General features: G+C 27.7%; 1 protein-coding gene across 1 annotated transcript in view; it reads left to right on the top strand.

Annotated features, from left to right (window-relative positions):
• Positions 1–21220, top strand: part of LOC107449971 (laminin subunit alpha-1) — a 106876-nt gene that overhangs the window by 22692 nt on the left and 62964 nt on the right. Inside the window, exons 6-20 of the mRNA XM_071181550.1 lie at positions 7–126; positions 215–304; positions 394–511; positions 2341–2459; positions 3540–3701; positions 4743–4898; positions 5763–5903; positions 7984–8139; positions 9819–9914; positions 10012–10226; positions 12634–12745; positions 12872–12985; positions 14127–14353; positions 15073–15281; positions 19743–19849. Coding sequence (XP_071037651.1) covers positions 7–126; positions 215–304; positions 394–511; positions 2341–2459; positions 3540–3701; positions 4743–4898; positions 5763–5903; positions 7984–8139; positions 9819–9914; positions 10012–10226; positions 12634–12745; positions 12872–12985; positions 14127–14353; positions 15073–15281; positions 19743–19849 — 2142 coding nt within the window. The remainder of the gene's footprint in view (positions 1–6; positions 127–214; positions 305–393; positions 512–2340; positions 2460–3539; positions 3702–4742; positions 4899–5762; positions 5904–7983; positions 8140–9818; positions 9915–10011; positions 10227–12633; positions 12746–12871; positions 12986–14126; positions 14354–15072; positions 15282–19742; positions 19850–21220) is intronic.

Raw genomic sequence — 21220 nt, 5'->3', positions numbered from 1 at the left:
TTGTAGGAATTCACCGCTGCTCGATATGTTAGATTACGACTGCAGAAAATAAGGACTTTAAATGCTGACCTCATGACAATGCAATCCTATGATCCTCAAAAAATAGATAAGTCTACTACCAGAAGGGTAACTAAATTTATACTTTAATATTGTTTTTATTGAAGTAAATTTATCTAAAACGTTAAATTAACTATGCATACTTTCATGTTTGCAGTATTTCTATTCAATCAAAGACATCTCTGTGGGAGGTCAATGTGTTTGCTATGGTCATGCAAAACAGTGTCCTCTTACTCCAGAATTAAAAGTAAGGCTTAAATTGTTTTTGCGTTTCTGCTTTTTCATCCTGTTCTTTTATTTGTAGTCATCGAGTCACATCTGCTATTTGTTTTTTAGTTATTTCAATGTAAGTGCGAACATAATACGTGTGGTGAAAACTGTGAACAATGCTGTCCACTCTATCAGCAAAAACCTTGGCGACCAGGAAATCTCAATGATGGAGCTGCTTGTGAAAGTTAGTATTTTTTTCTTTGTTTTAGAGTTAAATCAGGGTGCAATATTTCCTCTTGCCAGCTTGCCATTGGCCACCGATTGCTTAGGGCTGGGGAGTATATTTTTTCTTTTAAAATGTTATGCTTAAAATCAAACTACCATATTTTTCCTAGAGTTGTGAATTTTCAGTTGGCAAATTTTAAAAACTGAGACCAATAGTTTCAGACTTTAAGAGGGAGATTTTTACTAAGTATGCAAAGATGTGCATCAGAGAAAACTGTAGACTTTATCGACATCTCTGCATGTTTTTGATGTCTTGTTTGCCTTTAAAAGAAAAAATTCTTGAATTTGGGATAGAGGAGACTAAGAAATTCTCCATGTAAACCCAAATCTCTTTAAAGAACAAGTAGATCTTGTGTTGACAGAGTGGGTAAAATTTAAGTTTATGTTCTCTTCACTAACATTGATTCAGGTCTGGAGCAGTTTTAACTGTAAAGAATGTTGAGCTGGATTCCCGAATATGCCCCAGATTATAATATTTTTGTGCTATTCTACCCGTGATCACTTCCGTATAAGAACATTTCACATAAGAACATTCATTTTTGTTCTTTTTAATTTTCTGATATTTTTTATATTTTAATAAATTTTTAGGATATGTGGATAACATTAGAATCATTGAAACTTTTTTTAAACTAATATCAATGGATTTTAGCAATAAATATGTTTTAGTTAGTCATTTTCTACATTATTTTTATAGTTCTGGTTACCAAAAAGTTCTTTATACTACTTCTGTTAACATTTTGAATGTTTATATTTTTAGAGAAAATAGGGATTAGCAAAAATTTTAGTCCTAGTACTTTAAAATTGAAATTTCCTACGCCTTGTTAATTCACAGTTTAAAAAACAGTCATTATTGAAATTTCAGAGTTATTTCAAAAGCAATTGTCAAATTATTTTAAAGAAGATAATTTGCTTTGAATTTTTTTCATGACATTCACAAATTGAGTTTGAAAACCTTGCAAATATATGCAACTCCTTGTTCTATTTTACTGTCCTTATGTTTTTTCTATAGGCTGTTGTGCAATATTTAACGACTGAAAATTTTCTGATTTTGGATTTTAATGTATTTTTTTTTCACTCTTGACACTATCTGAAATGTAATAAAAAAGTTAGGGGGTTTAAATATATTTACAAACTTCTCAGCTAAGTTTTGTCATAGATGAGAACTTTGGACTGATATACAGTAACAGAGAAACAATATATAAAGCTGTTTAGAATGTAATATCAATGTGTAACAATATTACAATAACAATGTATACAGCAGTTTAGAATGTTACATCACTGTATAACAATGTATAAAGCCATTTTTTACTGTAATATTTCTTTTTCTAATTCAGTTGATTTTGTTGATTAGTTGATGTTTTATCATTGATAAAAATACTCAGTTACCATACAGAAACTGCATTCCCCTCTCTCTGTTTATGCTTATACTATGTTTGTTGTATCTGTGATACTTTAGTTTAATGGAGTATTTTATTCCTTTGCTTGGCTTTTTTCTTGTTTCTTTTCTTTTCTATAAACATTAAATTGTACTCAATTGTTGCCTTTAAAATTTTTTGCCACTTCATTTTCAAATCTTTGATAACGTTTTCGATGTATTGTCGATAATCTTAACTTTTTGTAAAAAAAAAATTTATTTTATAAAGTCATTTGATTCTCAGTAAAAACTCAATATTTGATTTATTCCCTCCTCTATTACGATGTTTTTAAACCAAGGATTTTACTATTTATACTTTAATTTCGAGATTCTTCATATTTAAATTTTGACTTGTTTGTTTTTTACATTTCTAGAGTGTCAATGTTATGGGCATGCAGATATTTGTTTTTATGATCAAACTGTGGCTGATAAAAAGGCAAGTTTAAATATTAATGAAGAATATGAAGGTGGAGGAGTGTGTATAAGATGTAAGGTAAAGTTATTTTATATTAATCAGTACTTAATTAATTAACTACTTTTTTACATTAGAAAGTGTATTAAATAAAGTAATTTTTGTATTTAAAATTTTCTTTCAACAATTTAATCTAAGAATGTTGTCATATTCAGTTGTATAATCACTTGTGTCATTATTCTACTGATTTTAGCAAGCCCTTAGCTATTTTTTTCTATTATTATTATTATTTCATTCATTATTATCTGGTATTATTATTTTTCCTTTTTAATAAAAAGAAACTTGTTAGGGATTATAAAGTTTTGCAATTTGAGGATTCATATATATAAAATTTTTTGACATTGATCTGCGTAATAGAACTTGTTATCCACACTTGTTAGAACTATTGCTTGTTTAGATGACTGAAATTTGTATTACATAAATTCGAATTGTTAATGACATTTCACACTATTTTTGTTGACATAATCAAAGGCAATGTTGTGTCTTCCATTTGTGTTATACTGGAATTTTGAAAATTGTTTGTGTTATGGAGCAAAGTGATATATACATTTTAATGTTTTGTTTCTAGTGCTATATTATTTTAAAGATTGAGGCTAATCATGTTGTTAGTGGATCACTTTCTGATTTTGTATTCCCGGACTTAATTTCAATAAGTTCCAAACTCATGTGTGAGTCATAGTTTTTTATGATGCTTCGTCAGAATTAATATTCATATGAATTATGAATATCACACTTGAAAGTTTACATTTTGAATATTATAATGCTGCTCAGTAATCATTTTGTGTTCCACCTATTTTCAATAATTGTTCTTTGTTAAACAAAATATAAAAATTAATGCATTTGACAAATTCTTTTAATTTTTAATTGTATGTATTTTTGAAAAAGCATCTAAGCCTATTGGCTATTAAATTGCATAATAATAAATATTCTTTTGTTGGACATCAAAAATACCTCAAATTTGAAAACCACCCAAGGGAAATTCAGATTACTCAGAATTTTGGATTACTGGAGTTTTTTTTGTAAATATCCCTTAAATTCAAACAAGTAAGTCTTTTTATGTTTATCTAGCAAAACCAATCTAATGATTATAATTTTTTGCAGCACCATACTACAGGAATAAATTGTGAACAGTGTGAGGATGGTTATTACAGGCCTCTAGGAGTAGAGCGCAATGATCCAGAACCTTGTAGAAGATGTAGATGCGCTGGGAAAGGTGTCACTGGTTTCTGTGTTAAAGATGATTCTTATATATTGGAAGGCATTGTAAGTGCATTTTTATTGGACTTTGGCTTGTAAACTTAATGAGTTCACTGTCTTTGTTTTCATTAAATGAAGTTCAACAATTGTTGAGTCATTTTTAAAAGTTATGTATTTTTATAGTTTTTGTATTTTATTTCTAGTTTATATTAATAGCTTGTGTTATTTTAAGCTGTACACAAAATTCGTATAATGTGAATTTATTGACATTTTATTTTTCTAATCTAGTATTAATAAATTTATCAAAATTAAAATGCTTGACTTTGATTCTAATATATACACAGAAATTGTATGTATGAATGAATGAATTGTTGAGTGCAAACAAATGATTTGATGGTTAGCAAATTAAATTAATATTTATAATTTTTTTTCTTCATTTTTATGATTCAAAATGATTAATTAAATATAGAAGGTTCTCTAAATGTTCATTTACTTTGCAAATTTTTCAGTATCTATAATAAGGTGGTGTTAAATTCAGAATCTTTGTGTAGCATCATTTTTAGAAGCATTTTCTGTTCACATAATACTAAATAATTTTTTGTTCATTAAATTTTTTCATTGAAACTTCTGTATTCTGTTTAACAAAGGAAAAAAAGAAATTATTATTTTCATTACCAAAATTTTTTTTAATAGCAGCTATTGATGCAAAATTTCAGATTTTTAGTCCTTTATTATTATAATCTTGTAAAAAATTAGATATTAACAAAATGATATTTGCTAATTGTAATCGAGAGACTAGAAGCAAGGCATAGCCATTTATTTAAATGTTTAACAAAGGAGTTTTATTAATTTATATCTGCTTTTTATAAATTTATCTTATTATTTTTATTAATTTATCCCTGCTTTAGTTTTAATGATTCTAATTAATTTTAAAATATGAATAATAAATATTATAACTTAAAATGATTGTATTTATAAACAGGCAATAGGAAATTTTCAAACACTATATACTTATTATTTTTTGATCTCTGATTTTGATATATATTTTGACAGAATCTTGGACAAAAACTTGGATTTTAAGAAATTTCATTTGTTTATTTATTTTAGTACCCAGGTGACTGTATTTGCAAAGAAGGATTTGCTGGAAGCAGGTGTGATCATTGTGCTTTGGGATATAAGACCTACCCTGTGTGTGAACCCTGTCCTTGTGATCCATCTGGAACTGAAGGAGAAAGTACTTGTGAAGGATTTTGTGTTTGCAAAGTAAAATATAAATTCTGTAAAGCTTTATTTCACACTTATTAATTTAAAGAGCAGAGGCTCTAAAAACATTTTTGTAGGATATGTGAAGGATTACAATTTGTTTCATTAATATGTTTATATCTTTTAAAAGGCTTCAATTTCTCCTTTTTATAAGATGTGTCAGCCTGAAAATTCTGCCAACATTGTTATAGAATAGTTCAATAAATTAATTATAATGTGTTAATTATTTTGTGTAATTTCATTCTGTTTGTTAAATGAATGCTCTTTTACATCAACCCAATTTTCAATATTTATTACATGTTCATGTATACTTTAAAAAAATATGTCTGTTTTGCATTTTACTTAAACGTAACTTCTATCATAATAATTATAACATATCATGTAGCGTAAAACAAACACAACATATTTGTACTGACATAATTAGGCTAAGTTCAAGTTATAAGGCAGAAAATAAAGAAACAAGCGAATGAGCCATAAAATATAAAATAAATAATTAAAATCTTGTCAACATGGTAAAATTGTCATTTAGTCTCTTAAATGCTGTACGAGATATTACAACTCATGTCCCAGAAGCACTTTTTATTGTGTTCATAATTTTTTAAAAGTTTTTATTTATCATTTGAATTTTGCTAAATTGGGCAATTTCGTGCAGATTTTCTTTAAACATTGCAGAAATGTAAGTCATCTATATTATCTAATTTCGTAAATAAAATGGACTCTTGTAAAATTTTAAATTTTTCAGGTTTGTTAGGAATTAAATATAAACTCAGAATGATTAAGGGTAGTTTTTACATCAATTCTTCTTTTTTTTTTTTAATTTAAAAAAACTATGCTTATTGCTATTTATTTATTGTATGCTTTTAGAAAAATGTGGAAGGTGCTCGTTGTGAGTACTGCAAGCAAGGTCATTACAATTTAGATGCAGAAAATTCAGATGGTTGCACTGCTTGTTATTGTTCTGGTATCACTACTAGGTGTCAACAAAGTGATTGGGGTGTAAAAGTGGTATGTTTTAATCTCTGTGTAATTTATTTATATTTAAGATTTTTTTTTTCTTTTTCACTGTAGTACTAAGCATTTTGTATGTAAAAAAATTAAATTATGAAATTTTATATGAAGAATTTTTTATTTTAATTTTTTTTATAACTATCTGTTTATTTTTCATTGAGTTAATGATATCTGTAGGCTTGTAATATATATATATATATATATATATTTTCAATCAAAAATTAAATGAAATATTCAGGTTATAATATAGTTATCAGGTCATGTTATAATGAAATATTGAAATGAAATATTTTTAATTATCTTATATTACATTATGAAGTATCTGAATACTGCAGTATATTAATTTTAAAACAGGATATGTATTTTTAAAAAGTTTTATATTTATTTGTTAATGAGAACAATAGCGTCCCCTCTGCCTAAATGGCATACGTCAACAACAACAATAAAAGTACTTCCTGAAATGTGAAATGCGTATAAATATTTCTTTAAAATATTAAATTCATAATTCTAATTTTTTTTGTTGCTTCAAATTCTAAGTAGCTGTTGTGCAAGACATCTCAAAAATGCTCGGAAATAATTTTGAGAGAGATAATTGCTTAATAGGGATTGAGAATTGCATAGTAACCTATAATCGGTAATGCCAGTGGGAGAAAGTGGTAACAGGGATAGAAGAACTCAAAAGACACAAGTGAGGGGTAAAAAGAGAACATTTATTGGACATTTGTACTATAGACATACTAGATGAGTACAGTTCATGATGTGTGACTGACACCCATATAGCATTGATTACCTTACACCAGGGATGGGCAAACTTTTTTGGTCGAGGGCCAAAAATCAAGAAAAAAAATGTTTGGTGGGCCAAGTAAGATCTTCAAAATTTAAGAAAGAAAAAAAAGCGATATACAAGTTTTAATTTAAATATTTAGTGGGAGGAAGGAAATTGCGATTTCATTTCTAAAAGTTCCTTATATTAAGGTTCGAAGTGAGATGTGCTCATTTTAAGGAACAAGGCTAAATCCTTTTCTGTTAGTCTACTTCTGAAATAATTTTTTCTAAGGTTCATAATTGAAAACTCTTGTTCACGTATATAAGATTAAGCTAACATAGTACTGATTTTCTGGGCGTGAAATTTTAAATTTTGGAAACTAGCTTTTGGTAATGATTTGTCAAACTTAGGCATATTTAGAAACAACTGCTTCAGATGATTGTTAGATTGTCCGCTCTTTGGAGCGTAAAATGCGCAGTCTGCCAAATGTGAAGTACAATTTACCTATATTAGATTCCATAAGTCAGCTCCTCAAGAAAGACAAACGCTAGTTGGAGCCAATCTACGGCTATTCTATAAAGAACTTCTGCTTTCAACATTTTACCAATAGAAGCTGTCTGTGCTAACTATTTCCATCAATTTATGTTTTGTAGAACAAAAATAGAGAAAGTAAAAATGTCATCAGTACTTTGTTAAAAAAGGAAAAACAGAAATAATTTTAAACATAATAGACAATAAAATGGATGTATATTGTTTATATTTGCCGCTGATCGGCAAATAAAAATTCTATCCGCGGGCCGGATAAAATCCTCCGGCGGGCCACAGTTGGCCCGCTGGCCGTAGTTTCCCCATCCCTGCCTTACACAGTCACATGTTGGGGGTTTGATAATAGAAACATTACAGATGCTAGTTATGGGATTCATTACAGACTTCATAAGCTTAAAGCTTATGGTAATTGCTTTAAAAGTTCTCAAAAAAATCGAAGTTCAATAAAATGGGTCAGCATGAGAACATCAGGCAATTCTCACTTCTTGTGATGAGAATCCATCAACATAATGGATAAACAGAGGAACCCCATACAATTTTTAATCCTTATGATGAAAATAGATGGAATGATAAAAATCCATCAATAAAATGGATCAGCATGTAGACACCATGCAAATTGTGCTCTACCATGCCTAAAAGTTTATTGCATGGTAAATAATTCACATAGGGCGTCTTATACAATATATATATAATGTAATGGTACTGATTCATATTAAATATATTTTGCATCAAAGTTTTAAACTGTTTAAATTTTTTTCTGAACAGATTCAAACTCTCGATGGATGGACAGTGAGTGATATTTTTGGTCTTCATGTTGCCCACCCATTATACGAAGGTGATTATCTGAAAATTACAAATGAAGCCATGCTTGGTTTTGACAATTACTACTGGTCTGCTCCACCTGAATATCTTGGCAAAAAGGTGGGTTAGGGTAGGTGATGCAAGCGTTTGTTTTTGTTTTGCACATATATATTTTTGAAATTCTGTCTTTTTTCCCCCTTCTCTATTATAAGATTTGTTTACTTTTCATTAAGTGTCATATTTTTCAAATTGCGTTTATTGCAAATTTTGTTTTGGAAGTTTATTTAAAGAAAATTGCATTAATTTTTTTGTTTGCTTTATTATTTTCTATAAATTAAACTTTTGTGGTGCGATTTTTTGATAAAGCAAAGAAATTTTGATTTTATATTATTTATGAAAATGATATTTTTTGTTGCTGTGGGCTTCCATTAACTTTTAATTTCAGAGAATCCACTGGAATATTTTTTAATATTATTTCATAGCAAGAAAGTGTGACCATTTACTAGTGCATTTAATGTGGATATCTTCGAAAATATGTTGTAGAAAAATCAAGCATTTGATTTTCATGATCACTACCTTTGTTATTGCTCTATGCTTTGCTGTGTTCTAAGATAAAGTGTACTGTTTTACAGCATGTAAGTAGTTAATTTTATAAAAAAATCGGCAGTAGTTTACTAATGCTTATTTTTAAGAAATGCACTGGATTTAATTTTTGCAATCGCCTCAATTTTCATACAATTGGACCCTGTTTATACTGAAATATCAAAGTTGGAATGGGAAATATTTTGAGTTTTGTATGAATAAAGCAAAACAATGTAAATAAAATAGACTTAAAGGTACAGAAATTGCCACATGTGTGTCTCGTTACCTATTTACTATCATATTGTGCTCAGACATTGAGAAAGGTTTTTGTTTATAAAACCAAAACTATAGTAGTTTCATGTGCATTGGATTATTTGGGGATCTTCTGAATATATAATTTTATTGAAAAATTATAATAACACATTATTGAAGAGCAAAGTAAATGAAAGTTCTAAATGTGATTTTAGTTATTTTTAAAAAAAAGTTTTTTTAACTTTTAAATTATTTGTTTAAAGTTTTTTTATGTAGATAATAAGGAATGAAGATTTTGCCATCATTTCTTGTCCACAAGCTTTCAATTCGCAAAATCTGTTAAATCCTTAACAATGAATTGTTGGGGAACAATTGGTTGAATAGCATTAGTACTCTTGGTATTTTAACTTGTTGCAAAAATCGTGGCTTTTTAAAGATACTCATCAACTGTTTGTTGTCAATAGCAGTTGATACCTTCTTCCTCTGACACTTTCATTTTTTTAATAATTAAGAGACTACTATTGAATGTAAAAGATTTTCCAAATTATTTTTTTTAATAGATTTCTTGTTTAAATTTATTATCTTTTTATGTACATATTCTTAAGTATAATTATTTATTGAAATTTAGCTTAATAAGTTGTAGGTACATGACATAAAGTAGTGATATGTTGTCATGGTGGAATATCAAAAAGGAATAAAATGTGGAATAAATAATGTAATAAGATTTTGTCTTTAAGTATGTATGTTTGATGATTAATATATGATGTGTTTACCTTAATTTTTGCTCCTGTGACATTAAATTAAAATTCAATAAGTTCCATAGTATGCTCTCAAACTGTTTTAGCTTTTTTTTAAAATGTATATTCAGTCCGTTTTTGATTAATGTACAACAGCATTTCACTAAAGTTGTTTTTGTCCATTTAAGTTAAATTTCATTTGTATTTATTTTATATATATTTCTTCAGCTTTATTCTTACGGAGGAGAATTGAGATATGTTATTGGATATTCTGTAATTGAAGATGATGGTGTTCAAAACGATGCACCAGGTATAATATTGGAAGTAAGAAACGATTATGATTTGTTTTTAAATGTGCGATAGTTTAATGATTTCCTCGAAATTATGTGTGAGGTTTTCAATTTAATAATTTTTCCTTTAGAGCGATATGATTCGAATTGGTTACTACTTTGGATCACGTAAAATTCAAGGCAATATAACAGTGACTCTCCCACTTCAAGAACGAGCTTGGTCCCATTTAACAGCTGCTGGAAAAAGAAATCGAGCAGTTTCCAGAGAAACATTTGCAGCCGTGATGAATAATCTGTCAAAGATTCTCATTAGAGCTAAATATCATTCTGATCAAGTCATTGGAATGTATGTATTGAATTTTGGAAATATTTCCATTTATATTCATTTATGTACAGTCAGTTATAACAAAGCCCATTTCTTCATTTTTATTAGCTGCATCAACTCACAAAGTGTTAAAAGTGCACTTGTATTTATGAAGAATTAAATAATAGATGCTTTAGATGGCAAGTTTCTTCCACAGTGGAAAAAACTGCCCTGTAAGAAATAGGTTTCTTTCAACCCAAGTGGAAGAAATGAAGGAGACTCTTTTTTTTAAAAAGAAATATCTAATATTAGTACAGTATTTCAAAACAGTTTTTAATTGCAACCTAGTTTAAATAATGGTATTAATTTTCAAGCTATTAAATATATCATTTTTAAATGTGCAAAAACTGAAAAGCAAATAATCATAAAAAAATTAAATTTAATGAATTTCTCAAGATATTAAAAAAAACTGTAATTTAAAAATGTTGTATGTAAATAAGTATAAAGCCTGATTTCATAATTGTACTAAGAATTGTTAAAACGACACAGTCAAATTTTATTACTGCTACTAAATTAACAAAAACATACTACTGAAAAACACGTTGAATTCACAATCATTTATACCGTACAAATATTTTAATCAAATCCTGATAAGTATGAAAACTCAAACTGACTCATAAATAGCATAATATATTTAAAATTCTAAAAAAATATATTTTTTAGGAAGATAAGAAAAACTTTTAACTTTATGATACTATATTAAATTTCATTTCTTTAAATTTGAGCTATTCTTATAATATTTCAAAGTATTTTTACTGACCATTTTTAGTTTCTTTCTGTGTCCTGGAAGTAATTGGTTTCTTTCGGAAGAAGTGCCTATCCTAATTATGTTTCTTCAAGAAGTCCCTATCTTAATTAAAAAGTACCATATAACTATAATTATGCATTTTAAATATTGGTAATAGGTCAATGAAATTATAGTAATGGACTACCATTCCTTCAAAGGATTCTTTGCTTGTAATAACTCTTTACCTAAGTACACTCTGAAATTAGATTTCTATTCTTCATATTTCTTACTTTTTTTGTATATAATGATCTGTTTATGTTTCTCATACCTATGTTATTTTTCAGAATTATACTCAGTCTTCAAAAATTTAATATTCTGTAGAAAATTATGGGTTTTATTGGTTTTACTGCAGGCACGGGTTGGACAAACAAGTAATTATTCAATTAACTTTTCTACTAATGCCAGGTCAATTAAGCCGTTCTATTTAAGCATGTTGATGATAAACAGAGAAGTCGAACAGATTTCTTTTCTGCTGAGTCCAAGACAGTCCAATGTATATGTAGGAGTGGCCTGATGAAGCTGGCATTTATGACAATGGGGAAAGGGTTTTACCCCACCAGAGAATTTTAGACGTATCAGGTGACTGCAAGCGAGGCACGATAGGCAAATTTGAGTATCTCTCTCTCTGATGCACTCGCCATGTGCCAGTAGTTGGTGGGGAGCAGTAGCCAGTTTTTTTTCAACAACAGATTTTTTGATACAGTAGGGAACCGATTATCCGGAACGGTCGGGACAATCGCTATTCCGGATAACTGATTTTTCCGGTTTTCTGAATCTCTACAAAAAGCCGTTTTTTTTATTGTTGAACCCAACTAAAAAAAAAATATTTGGAAATAATTTTAAAAATAAGAAAAAACAATGAAGTAATACACTAATGATTATTTCCAAAATGATGGTAAGGTAAACATCTTTAAAAAAGAAAGAAAAATCGTAAACTCTTATGAGGAAAAAAAATTTTAAAAAAAATGGCGAGAGAATTTATCGAATTTCGTTCCGGTTTTTTGGTTTTCCGGTTTTCTGATTTCCGGATAACGGGTTCTGTACTGTAGTTCCATAATTGTTAGTTTGGTGGTATTAGAAGACTTGACAGCAACCTTCTTTGGCAAGTTTATCTGCTATTTCGTAGCCATAAATACCCACATGTTATAGCATCCAGCGTCGGTGTATTTCGTGGTGTTGTGAAATGGTTTTTAGTTTATTATCGATGGAAATACTTGTACGGTCACCAATATTTAAACGGTCTTTCAGATGTTGGAGTGCACTGTGGCTATCCGTCAAGATTCATATGTCTTTAAAGTTGTTCTCTTCAGTGATTACCTGAAGTCCAATCTCAATTGCAAAGAGTTTACTTTAAGACAGAGCTAAAGTTACATCAGAAAAGGAGATATTTTACATTGAGTAGTTTCCATGTAAATTCCACTCCCTGCTGAGTCTTCAATTTTACTGCCAATGTAGATTTTAATGGTTTTAGAAATGTTATTAATGACTTGCAAAGCCAAATGCTTGAGATGATTTGAGATGAAATCTTTTTTATTTACAGAAACTTTTATTAACTTTTAAAATAAAAATTAACCTTTATTGATATTTATTAAAATTTTTCAGTCTTTATAATGTAGAGATGGAAATCGCTGATCGTGGATCTAGCAGTTTGAAGAAAATGGTTACTGTTGAGATGTGTGAATGCCCTCTAGGATATTCAGGCTTATCGTGTGAGGTAATTGAATTAATTTTACTGTATGTCTTTTAATCATATTTTTTAAAACAAAATAATTCAATTTTGTAATTGTTCTGTAATTTTAATATAATGATAAAAATATTAATTGTTTTTGTATATTTTTAGATTTGTGAAACAGGTTACAGAAGGGTAAATGAAATTTTGCATAAAGGTGTTTGTGAGATATGTCAATGTAACGGACATTCATCTACATGTGATCCTTTTACAAGTTATTGTAAAGTAAGACATCTAGTTCTCTTTTTAGATTTTTTGTATATTGCATATTTCTACGTAATATCCTTGTAACTAGGGAAAAAGTGATGCACTTTAGGACGCTTTTCATATTTTATTCTCTAGATGCAGTGTGCAAAAAAAGGAAAAATTAAATGAAAATAAAAAAAATAAAAAAGGCACATACTAGGATTGAATTTTAATAGTTCAAGGAGAAGACTTCAAATACACTAATTAATTAGTGTAACTGATGTTTTCAGTTAAGAAATCAGATATAAAAACATATTTTCGCTGTACAAACATACCTTTTTTGTGGCAGATTCGGATTTCTGTTTGTGGATTATACTTTTAGTTTGCCGTTAGCCTTTTTTTAAAAGTAGTCTTGTATATGTATACTGTACCAAAAAATGTCCTGAATTTTTTAAAAAAATATTGTCCTGATTTTTTCTTTGACCCACTATGAAGCCTGCTTATCCGCATTGCTTAAAACCCTGAAATGTAATGGTTATTTTCAACATTGTGAGTATTTTGACAAATATGTCAAAGAAATCAATACTTCGTCTATAAATTATTCACTTGCTAGTCTTGACAAATTTGTGAACAAAAATAACTGAGATTCTCTAAAATTAAATTTAATTTCTATTAACTTACCAAGTTAGCTAAAAAGAAGATATTACCAATTACATTTATTGAGAAGAGAATTAAATGAAGTTTAAATTTAATTTTAACTAAAGAAAATATAAATTTCAATAAAAACAATGTTTAAAATCGCAAATGATGAAAATTGATAAAAAATCTATACACGTTTTGGCGTCAAGGTGGTTTAACTTCAATGGCAAAAACGGTATAAACAGCGATGATTAAATTCCCACAAAAGCTATGTCATGATAATGACCTAATCTCTAAATTTCATGTAGAAAATATGTTTAGCTTATTTTTGCACGAGAAAAGCAAATCGCTGTGGTCAAACTACTTCTAGTTTTATCTTAATAAGTATTTTGAATGAGAAAAATCGATAATGTACCAGTTTGATTTCTATTCCCAGTTTTCATATATTTCTTTTAAATTGTTGTTGTAGGTACTCTTTTTATTGTAATTCTCCTATGTATGTTAAAGCTTACCATATTTACTTTTTGAATCTTAAATTCAGAGTTGTGCCCACAATACAACTGGTCATCGTTGTGAGATGTGTAAGGAAGGATTTCATGGAAACCCTCTTCGAGGTAGCCCTGAAGACTGCCAACCTTGTGCATGTCCTTTGTTGAATGAGGAAAATAACTTTTCTCCCACTTGCAAAGATATTGTTACTACTGAAGGGGCTACAGACTACATTTGTACTGCCTGCGCTGTTGGTTACATTGGCAATAAATGCCAAAGGTAAATTTTGTAGTTCTTTTTAAAATGAGCTCTTTCTATTTCATATGTTTGAAAACTGAACTTGTTTTTCTATTCTATTCTATTGTTTTGATATTCTATTTGAAAACTGATTTGTTTGTGTATTCTATTTCATGTTTTGTTATATTAAATTTAAGAAATTGTTTTACTTTTTGAATCTATAGGCCCTTGTGATTTTTCAAAACTTTCAAATTTCTGGATTTTTTAAAAACAAACAAACTAAAAGCAGAATAGATTTTAATTTTATAAAAATGTATAAAATTAATCCTGTGTTTTGCTTAAAAATCTACTTCTTATTTTAATTTGTAATTCATTATGTTTGTTTTGTACAACTTGATAAAAATCTGACAGTAATATTTAATGTTCCTTCAAACGTAAAAGAGTCCTATATAAAATTTTGATAAAGTTGCGGCCAGCTATTTGACTGGTGCTTTAATTGCATCTCTCAGGCTCATGTAAGTTGGAAACCCTTGATTTATAAGATATATTAAGTTTGCACTGTTAGCTAATTATTTAAGTTATATTTAATTTCATACCTTATGAAAAATCTCATAAATAAAATATTATTTTATTGAATTTTTTACAGATTATTTTTTAAATTAAATAATGGTTTAATTATTGAACAGTTGATCATTAATGTAAAATTTTAAAATATATATTTATAGTTCCTCAATTTTTTTTCTTGTTTTTTTATGATTTAGGTGTGCTCCTGGTTACTTTGGTACTCCAGGCACTCCAGGTGGATCTTGCCAGCCTTGTGATTGTACTGGAAATGCTGACACATTTGATCCTACGTATTGTGACCATATCACTGGACAGTGCTTGAAATGTATTGGAAATACAGGTGGATGGCACTGTAATGAGTGCTTAGAAGGACACTATGGCAATGCTTATCATCACGTTTGTAAACGTAAGTATGTTTACTTTTTTTATTTTTAGTATTACTTCATTATTTCTGTGTCTAAGCCATTTTGACACATGTTTTAGAGTTAAATTATTAAGGTTAACTTTTATAGAAGTTTCCCCGGGTTTCAGAAAAGTATCAAAAGGTAGCCAGAAATGCTATTTAATTATTAAAAATAAAAAGTGCATGAACTCGGGCAGCTTTTTTTCTTTGCATTGTTGTATAAAATACTATTACAGATTGCTTAAGTGAGAATACTTGTTGCTCATCTTAGTTATTGTTAAAAGTTCAAATGTAACTACAGGAACGATATTTTGTTGATTTTAACTGCGGTCATTAAAAAAAAAAATTCCTTAAAATAAAAATTTTTTTACTAAATTTTATTGAAATTTGAGATCATCTTTTCTACTTTCGTTTTTCAATAAAAATAACTTTCAAACTATAAGAATGGTCAGTAATTTAGTAAAGTTAATTCAGTTTTTTCCCTGATATATACTCCAAAGATTTATACTTGCTTTTTTATGTAAAGATAAGAAACAACGTGATAGATAGGGATTTTGAAAAGTTTTATCCAAAGAGCTATTTTGATGTTATTGCAAAATAGTATGTTCTCCTTTCTAAAATGCTATTAAAATACAATAAAAATAGTCATCTTCTACCGACCAATGGCGATATTTTGATTATGATAAATATTTATTATAAATAGCATTGAAACAAAAAAAATGGCACTTTATATGAAAATTTCGGTGCCATGGTGATTAATTTGTACTTCTTACTTTTTTACTTTTTTTTACTTAGATTTTTATATAAATCCTTTTGACAAAGTTGCATTACTTTCTTCATGTACATATTCTCTAATTCAACGAACTTCTGTGTTTGATTCTAATATTTATTATTTTTTCTGTTACTGCTTTCATTATTTTTAAAGGTAACTATGGATTTATGTTTATCTGTTATAAATTTTCTATGCTTTAACTTTTTATGCTTAACAGCTTTCATAAAAATTTAAAATCATTAAAATATCTATCTTTAAATAATAAAAATTTAAATAAAGTTTACATGGTGTTTTACACAATGGTATGTTTTATTAATAGGAAAAAATAAACAAATTTATTATTTTATTTTTTCTAATATGAATATCCAGACAGAACTAAAAAACTAATGCGTCTATTTATATTATTGAATCCTAATTTTTTATGTGTAGTGTCAGTGTAGTTTTTATCATATAATTTATCCTTAGAAGTTGTTAAATTACGAGTAAAATTTTTTTTTGGTTAAGTCATGAAGAACTTCAAAAATTCTTAACTTAAATATCTAAAAATTTTCCGATTTAGGAATTAAAACGAATGTTAATATTGTTAATGATTAATTAGATAGTTTTTATTAGTACTTATTATAATTTTTTATTTTATATGTGTATGGCAGAGGCAATATACTGAATTAAAGGCTTTAAAACAAACAAATAAATAAATAAATGCCTAAATAAATAAATGAGAAAAGTAATTTCAATTTTCTAAAAAGATTGTTACTTATAAATTAATTTTAATATCCTCTATCACAAAAAAATATTCATAAATTTTTTAATTTATACAGTCATTAAAATCAATTTATATATTAGGGAATATTCAATGTTATGTAAGTAGCACCAGAATTTTATTTTTTATCGAAATTTAATTTTGTTTATTTATTTAATACTTTGCAGGTATGTATAGATGTTTAATTAGTCTGTTTTGAAAATTTTCATTTTTGTGGCAGTGTTTTATTAAAAATTTTATTTGTCTTATTGATTTATTGTAATTTTAAAAGAGATTAAAGATTTTAAAATTTTTTAAAATTAATTGTAATTTTCGTAAATAATATTTTTCTTAAGATATATTTCACTATTAGCAAGTTATTTACTTTTCGTGTTAAATGTACTAACTCTAAAAATAGAGAAGGTTTAGAATTAATATTTTAAATTTTATTTTATTGGATTAGTAAATTATATTATATAAATGTGTTATAAAATTAGTTATTGCTAATTTGTTATTTGGATTAACTTAATCATTGCAACTTGTCAAAACGTGAAACACCATGAGTTTTTCAATTTCTTTCTTATAAGCTTATTTTCATTTTATTTAAAGATTACTTTTATATGAGTCTATTTTTTTCTAAATAGAACGTTTTTAACTTATTTAAAACATTTCCTATTGAGAAGCTCTGCTGTCGCAGAACTTTTCAGGTTAATTTTAATATAATTGTTATAAAGCTCTTATATTGTTTAGTTGTAAAATATGTACAGTGCACGAAAAAAGAAAAGGAAATGAACCACCCTGAATAACTTTTGATGTTTTGATCAGATTTTCACATTCCTAATGGCTTGAAGAGATGACCTAATTAATAAGTGCAGACAATATTTTAAGTTACGAAATCAGACTCAAAAACGTACTTTTTCTGAATAAACATACCTTTATTTTGACTGATTCAGGCTTCTGACCCCTAAGTATAGCGGATAGCTGCAAATCTGGAAAATGAGGTTCTAATAGCTTGAGTACTTTTTTAGTGAATTGAGAAACTTTTGCACACAATTATAAAATTCGTTTATTCAAAGATAATTCTAGGCAAAAAATAACTTATAGTAAATATTTTTTATATTTTTATCAGTTTATTTAATAATGGTTGGAAAAATTTTGAATTGTAAGGTCTATAATTTTTTTTGCATCATTTTAAAGAATGTAATGATACCTATCAAAATACAAAATTTGAGCAAATTTTATTTTTATTTTGCCACGTAAAGTTACATTCTTCAAAATGATGTAAAAAATTGTATACCTTACAATAAAATTTTTTTCGACTATTATTGAATAAAATTACAAAAAATAATAAATATTTACTAAAATCACCCCCTCGAGCTTATTAACAGTTCTAGAACGTTAAAATCCGATCATTAGATCAAAAGTTATTCAGGGTGGTCAGTTTTTTTCCGGTGCACTATACATTATTATTTATTTGAGACTTAAGAGTTTTAAATATGTCCATTACAATCTATGTGCAAATGTTAATTAGATTTTTAAGTAATTTATTTTAAAATTAAACATTTTCATACAATTTAGTTAACTTCTTTAGTCACTTATAACATGGAATAATGTCTTAGTTTAGAATCAGAATCTGCAAAGCTTACTTATATTCTACATTCAAATTTAATGAAAATTTAATTGCAATTTTTTAGTTTTTATTTATTATTAAATGAATTGAATTTTATGTTATAATATAGCTGTAAAAGTGATTAATATTGAAATTTAATTTAAGATTAAGCTTTTATAAATCTAATTATGAGGTGTGTTTAAAAAGTAAAAATGCATTACATTACGGTAATGATTTATTTAATTTAAAAAAAATTGCTATACATATGGCATTCAGCTCGAAGATATTGTTCTTGCTGTTGAATCTGTTTCTTGCAATACATTTTTTCCATTTGTTATGCAGATTTGGAACATTGCTGGATGAGAATGAGCCTTTATCAAATGTTTTTTTAATAATAAGCATACTTCAGATATTCACAGATTGTTTTTATTTATGGGGAAGACATTTAATGATAAAATGTAATTCAATAGGAGAGCATCATAGAAGCAGACTTTCTGCTATCTCTAAATAGAAAAGACAAATATAAATATTACTTAAAATTTTGGTAATCACTCTCCTTCATAAATTTTTTTTTGGCAAAGCTTAACTTCATATTTGATGTGATCCTGAATTTGCTGAACAATTGAAAATAATTTAATTCTAAGAGCCTACTTCACATTTGGTGTATTCCTGAATTAGCTCGACAATTGGAAACACATTTCCTACAAAAAGCATACTTCACACTTTTTGAAACCCTGAATAGGCTCAAACATTGGAAACACATTTAATTCAAAGAGCATACTTTACACTTGTTGAGATCCTGACTTGGCTCAAACATTGGAAACACATTTAATTCAAAGAGCATACTTTACACTTGTTGAGATTCTGAATAGGCTCAAACATTGGAAACACATTTCCTACAAAAAGCATACTTCACACTTTTTGAAACCCTGATTAACTGAACCACTGGAAACATATTTAATTTAAAGAACATGCTTCACATTTGGTGAGATCTTGCATTGACTCAACCATTGGAAAGACATTTAATGTAAATCAGGATTATCATACTCATAGCATTATCAAACCCACCTTTCAAAAAAGATTATATCCAGTATTGCTGAATCATCCATAACATTACCTTTCTTCTCATCTAATTCATATGCAATATATTAATACTTTTCTTACATATCTCATACAGTCCTTGCATGTTTTATTTTTAATTAGAATTATTTGTTAAATTAGCTATTTAGAACTCAGTATAGCTTCTTAAAGAATGGGCATTTAGTTGGTTAGGTAGTTAGTATTGATGGTAGTAATTTTAGATTGTGATAGTTTGCAGATGAGAACATCTCTGGTTCCTTTCAGCCTGCGGATGCCATCCACTTGGATCAGAAAATTCCATCTGTGATAGAGACACCGGGCTTTGTGAGTGCAAGCTGAATTATAATGGAAGGGAGTGTGACAGATGTGATGTAAGTTATCTATCAATTTCAAAAGGTAATTTATATGCATGAACAAATATAGCTATTCAGTTATAGAACTACTGTACATTTTAGTTTTGACTATAGAAAGACTGAAAGCTTTTGGAAATGGCAGAATAATCCAATTTCCTGAATTTTTCATGTCCCTTCTTCATTTTGTCTGGTAACCTTTTATTCCCTTTTTTAAAAAAAAATTATTTTTGCAATCGTGTGATAAACCTTTAATTTTCACGAAACTAATGAGCTTATTTATTTGATCTGTAATAGTTTTAGTAATTATTTTTTAAGAAAATGAGAAAAATAATTCTTTGTGATATGAAAATTACCAATAGTGTATATGTTGAAATTGCCGACCGGCCTGTGTAGGGGTTAGGGAACTGCCCTTGCATCAGAAAGGTTCTGGGAGGGTTCGAATCCCGGACAAGGCATGGATGTTCTTTCCTTCTCTGTACTATCTGTCCTTATTGTGGGAGCAACGTTAGCCCACCTAATATGGTACCCCTGAAAGAGAGGCCAACAAAACTGCCCTGTAAATGCCTGAATTGACGAAAAATGTTAACACAGGTGGGCATTGGAAAAAAAAATATATATATAGATTGAAATTTAGGCACATTTTATTGCAATATGCCGGAGTTGGGTTTTTGACATAAAAACCAATTATAACCATCAAATACCTACCAAAAAAGTGTCAGAAATTAATGAAATCTGACAAAAACTGTCAAAAATCTGGAAAATTTCTTTTTTGCTATTGGGAACATTTTATTAAAAGTTTAATCATGTATAATATTTACACTATAATTATAACCATAATTATAACTTATGTATAAATCATGCATGAAAAAGAGCTAAAATTATTGAAACTATAAACTAGCTTTTCTTAAAGCATGGTACTATTAATATTTAAAGATCAATAATATTTGCTATATTGTAACTTTACAGTTTATATTACTGGTAATAACTATTAGTTATTAATTGTTAGCAATCTAAATTTTAATTTTAATACCTTTAATGTCACACTTTAAACAGATTTTTTATAGATTATGTAAAACTAAAGCGGTTGAAATAATTCTTAGATCTCAACTTTTGAAATTTGTTTTAATTCTCAATATTTGTTAATACTTCTATGTACAGTCAGCAAAAAAAAAAAGATATCACCCTGAATAACTTTTGTTCTAATGATCGGATTTTCACGATCTAAGTGTCAATCTTAATGGTTCCCGGGGGTGACCTCAAATATGCTAATTAATTAGTGCTAACTATTAATTAAGTTACGAAATCAGACACAAAAACGTACTTTCTCTGAATAAACATGTATTTTTTTTTACATATTTGGATTCTAGTAATGTTAATCATATTTATTTA

The sequence above is a fragment of the Parasteatoda tepidariorum genome, chromosome 5 (genome assembly GCF_043381705.1).
Source record: "Parasteatoda tepidariorum isolate YZ-2023 chromosome 5, CAS_Ptep_4.0, whole genome shotgun sequence".
Lineage (NCBI taxonomy): Eukaryota > Metazoa > Arthropoda > Arachnida > Araneae > Theridiidae > Parasteatoda > Parasteatoda tepidariorum.
The sequence above is the reverse complement of the archived record's forward strand: the minus strand, read 5'-3'. Positions and strand labels throughout refer to the sequence as shown.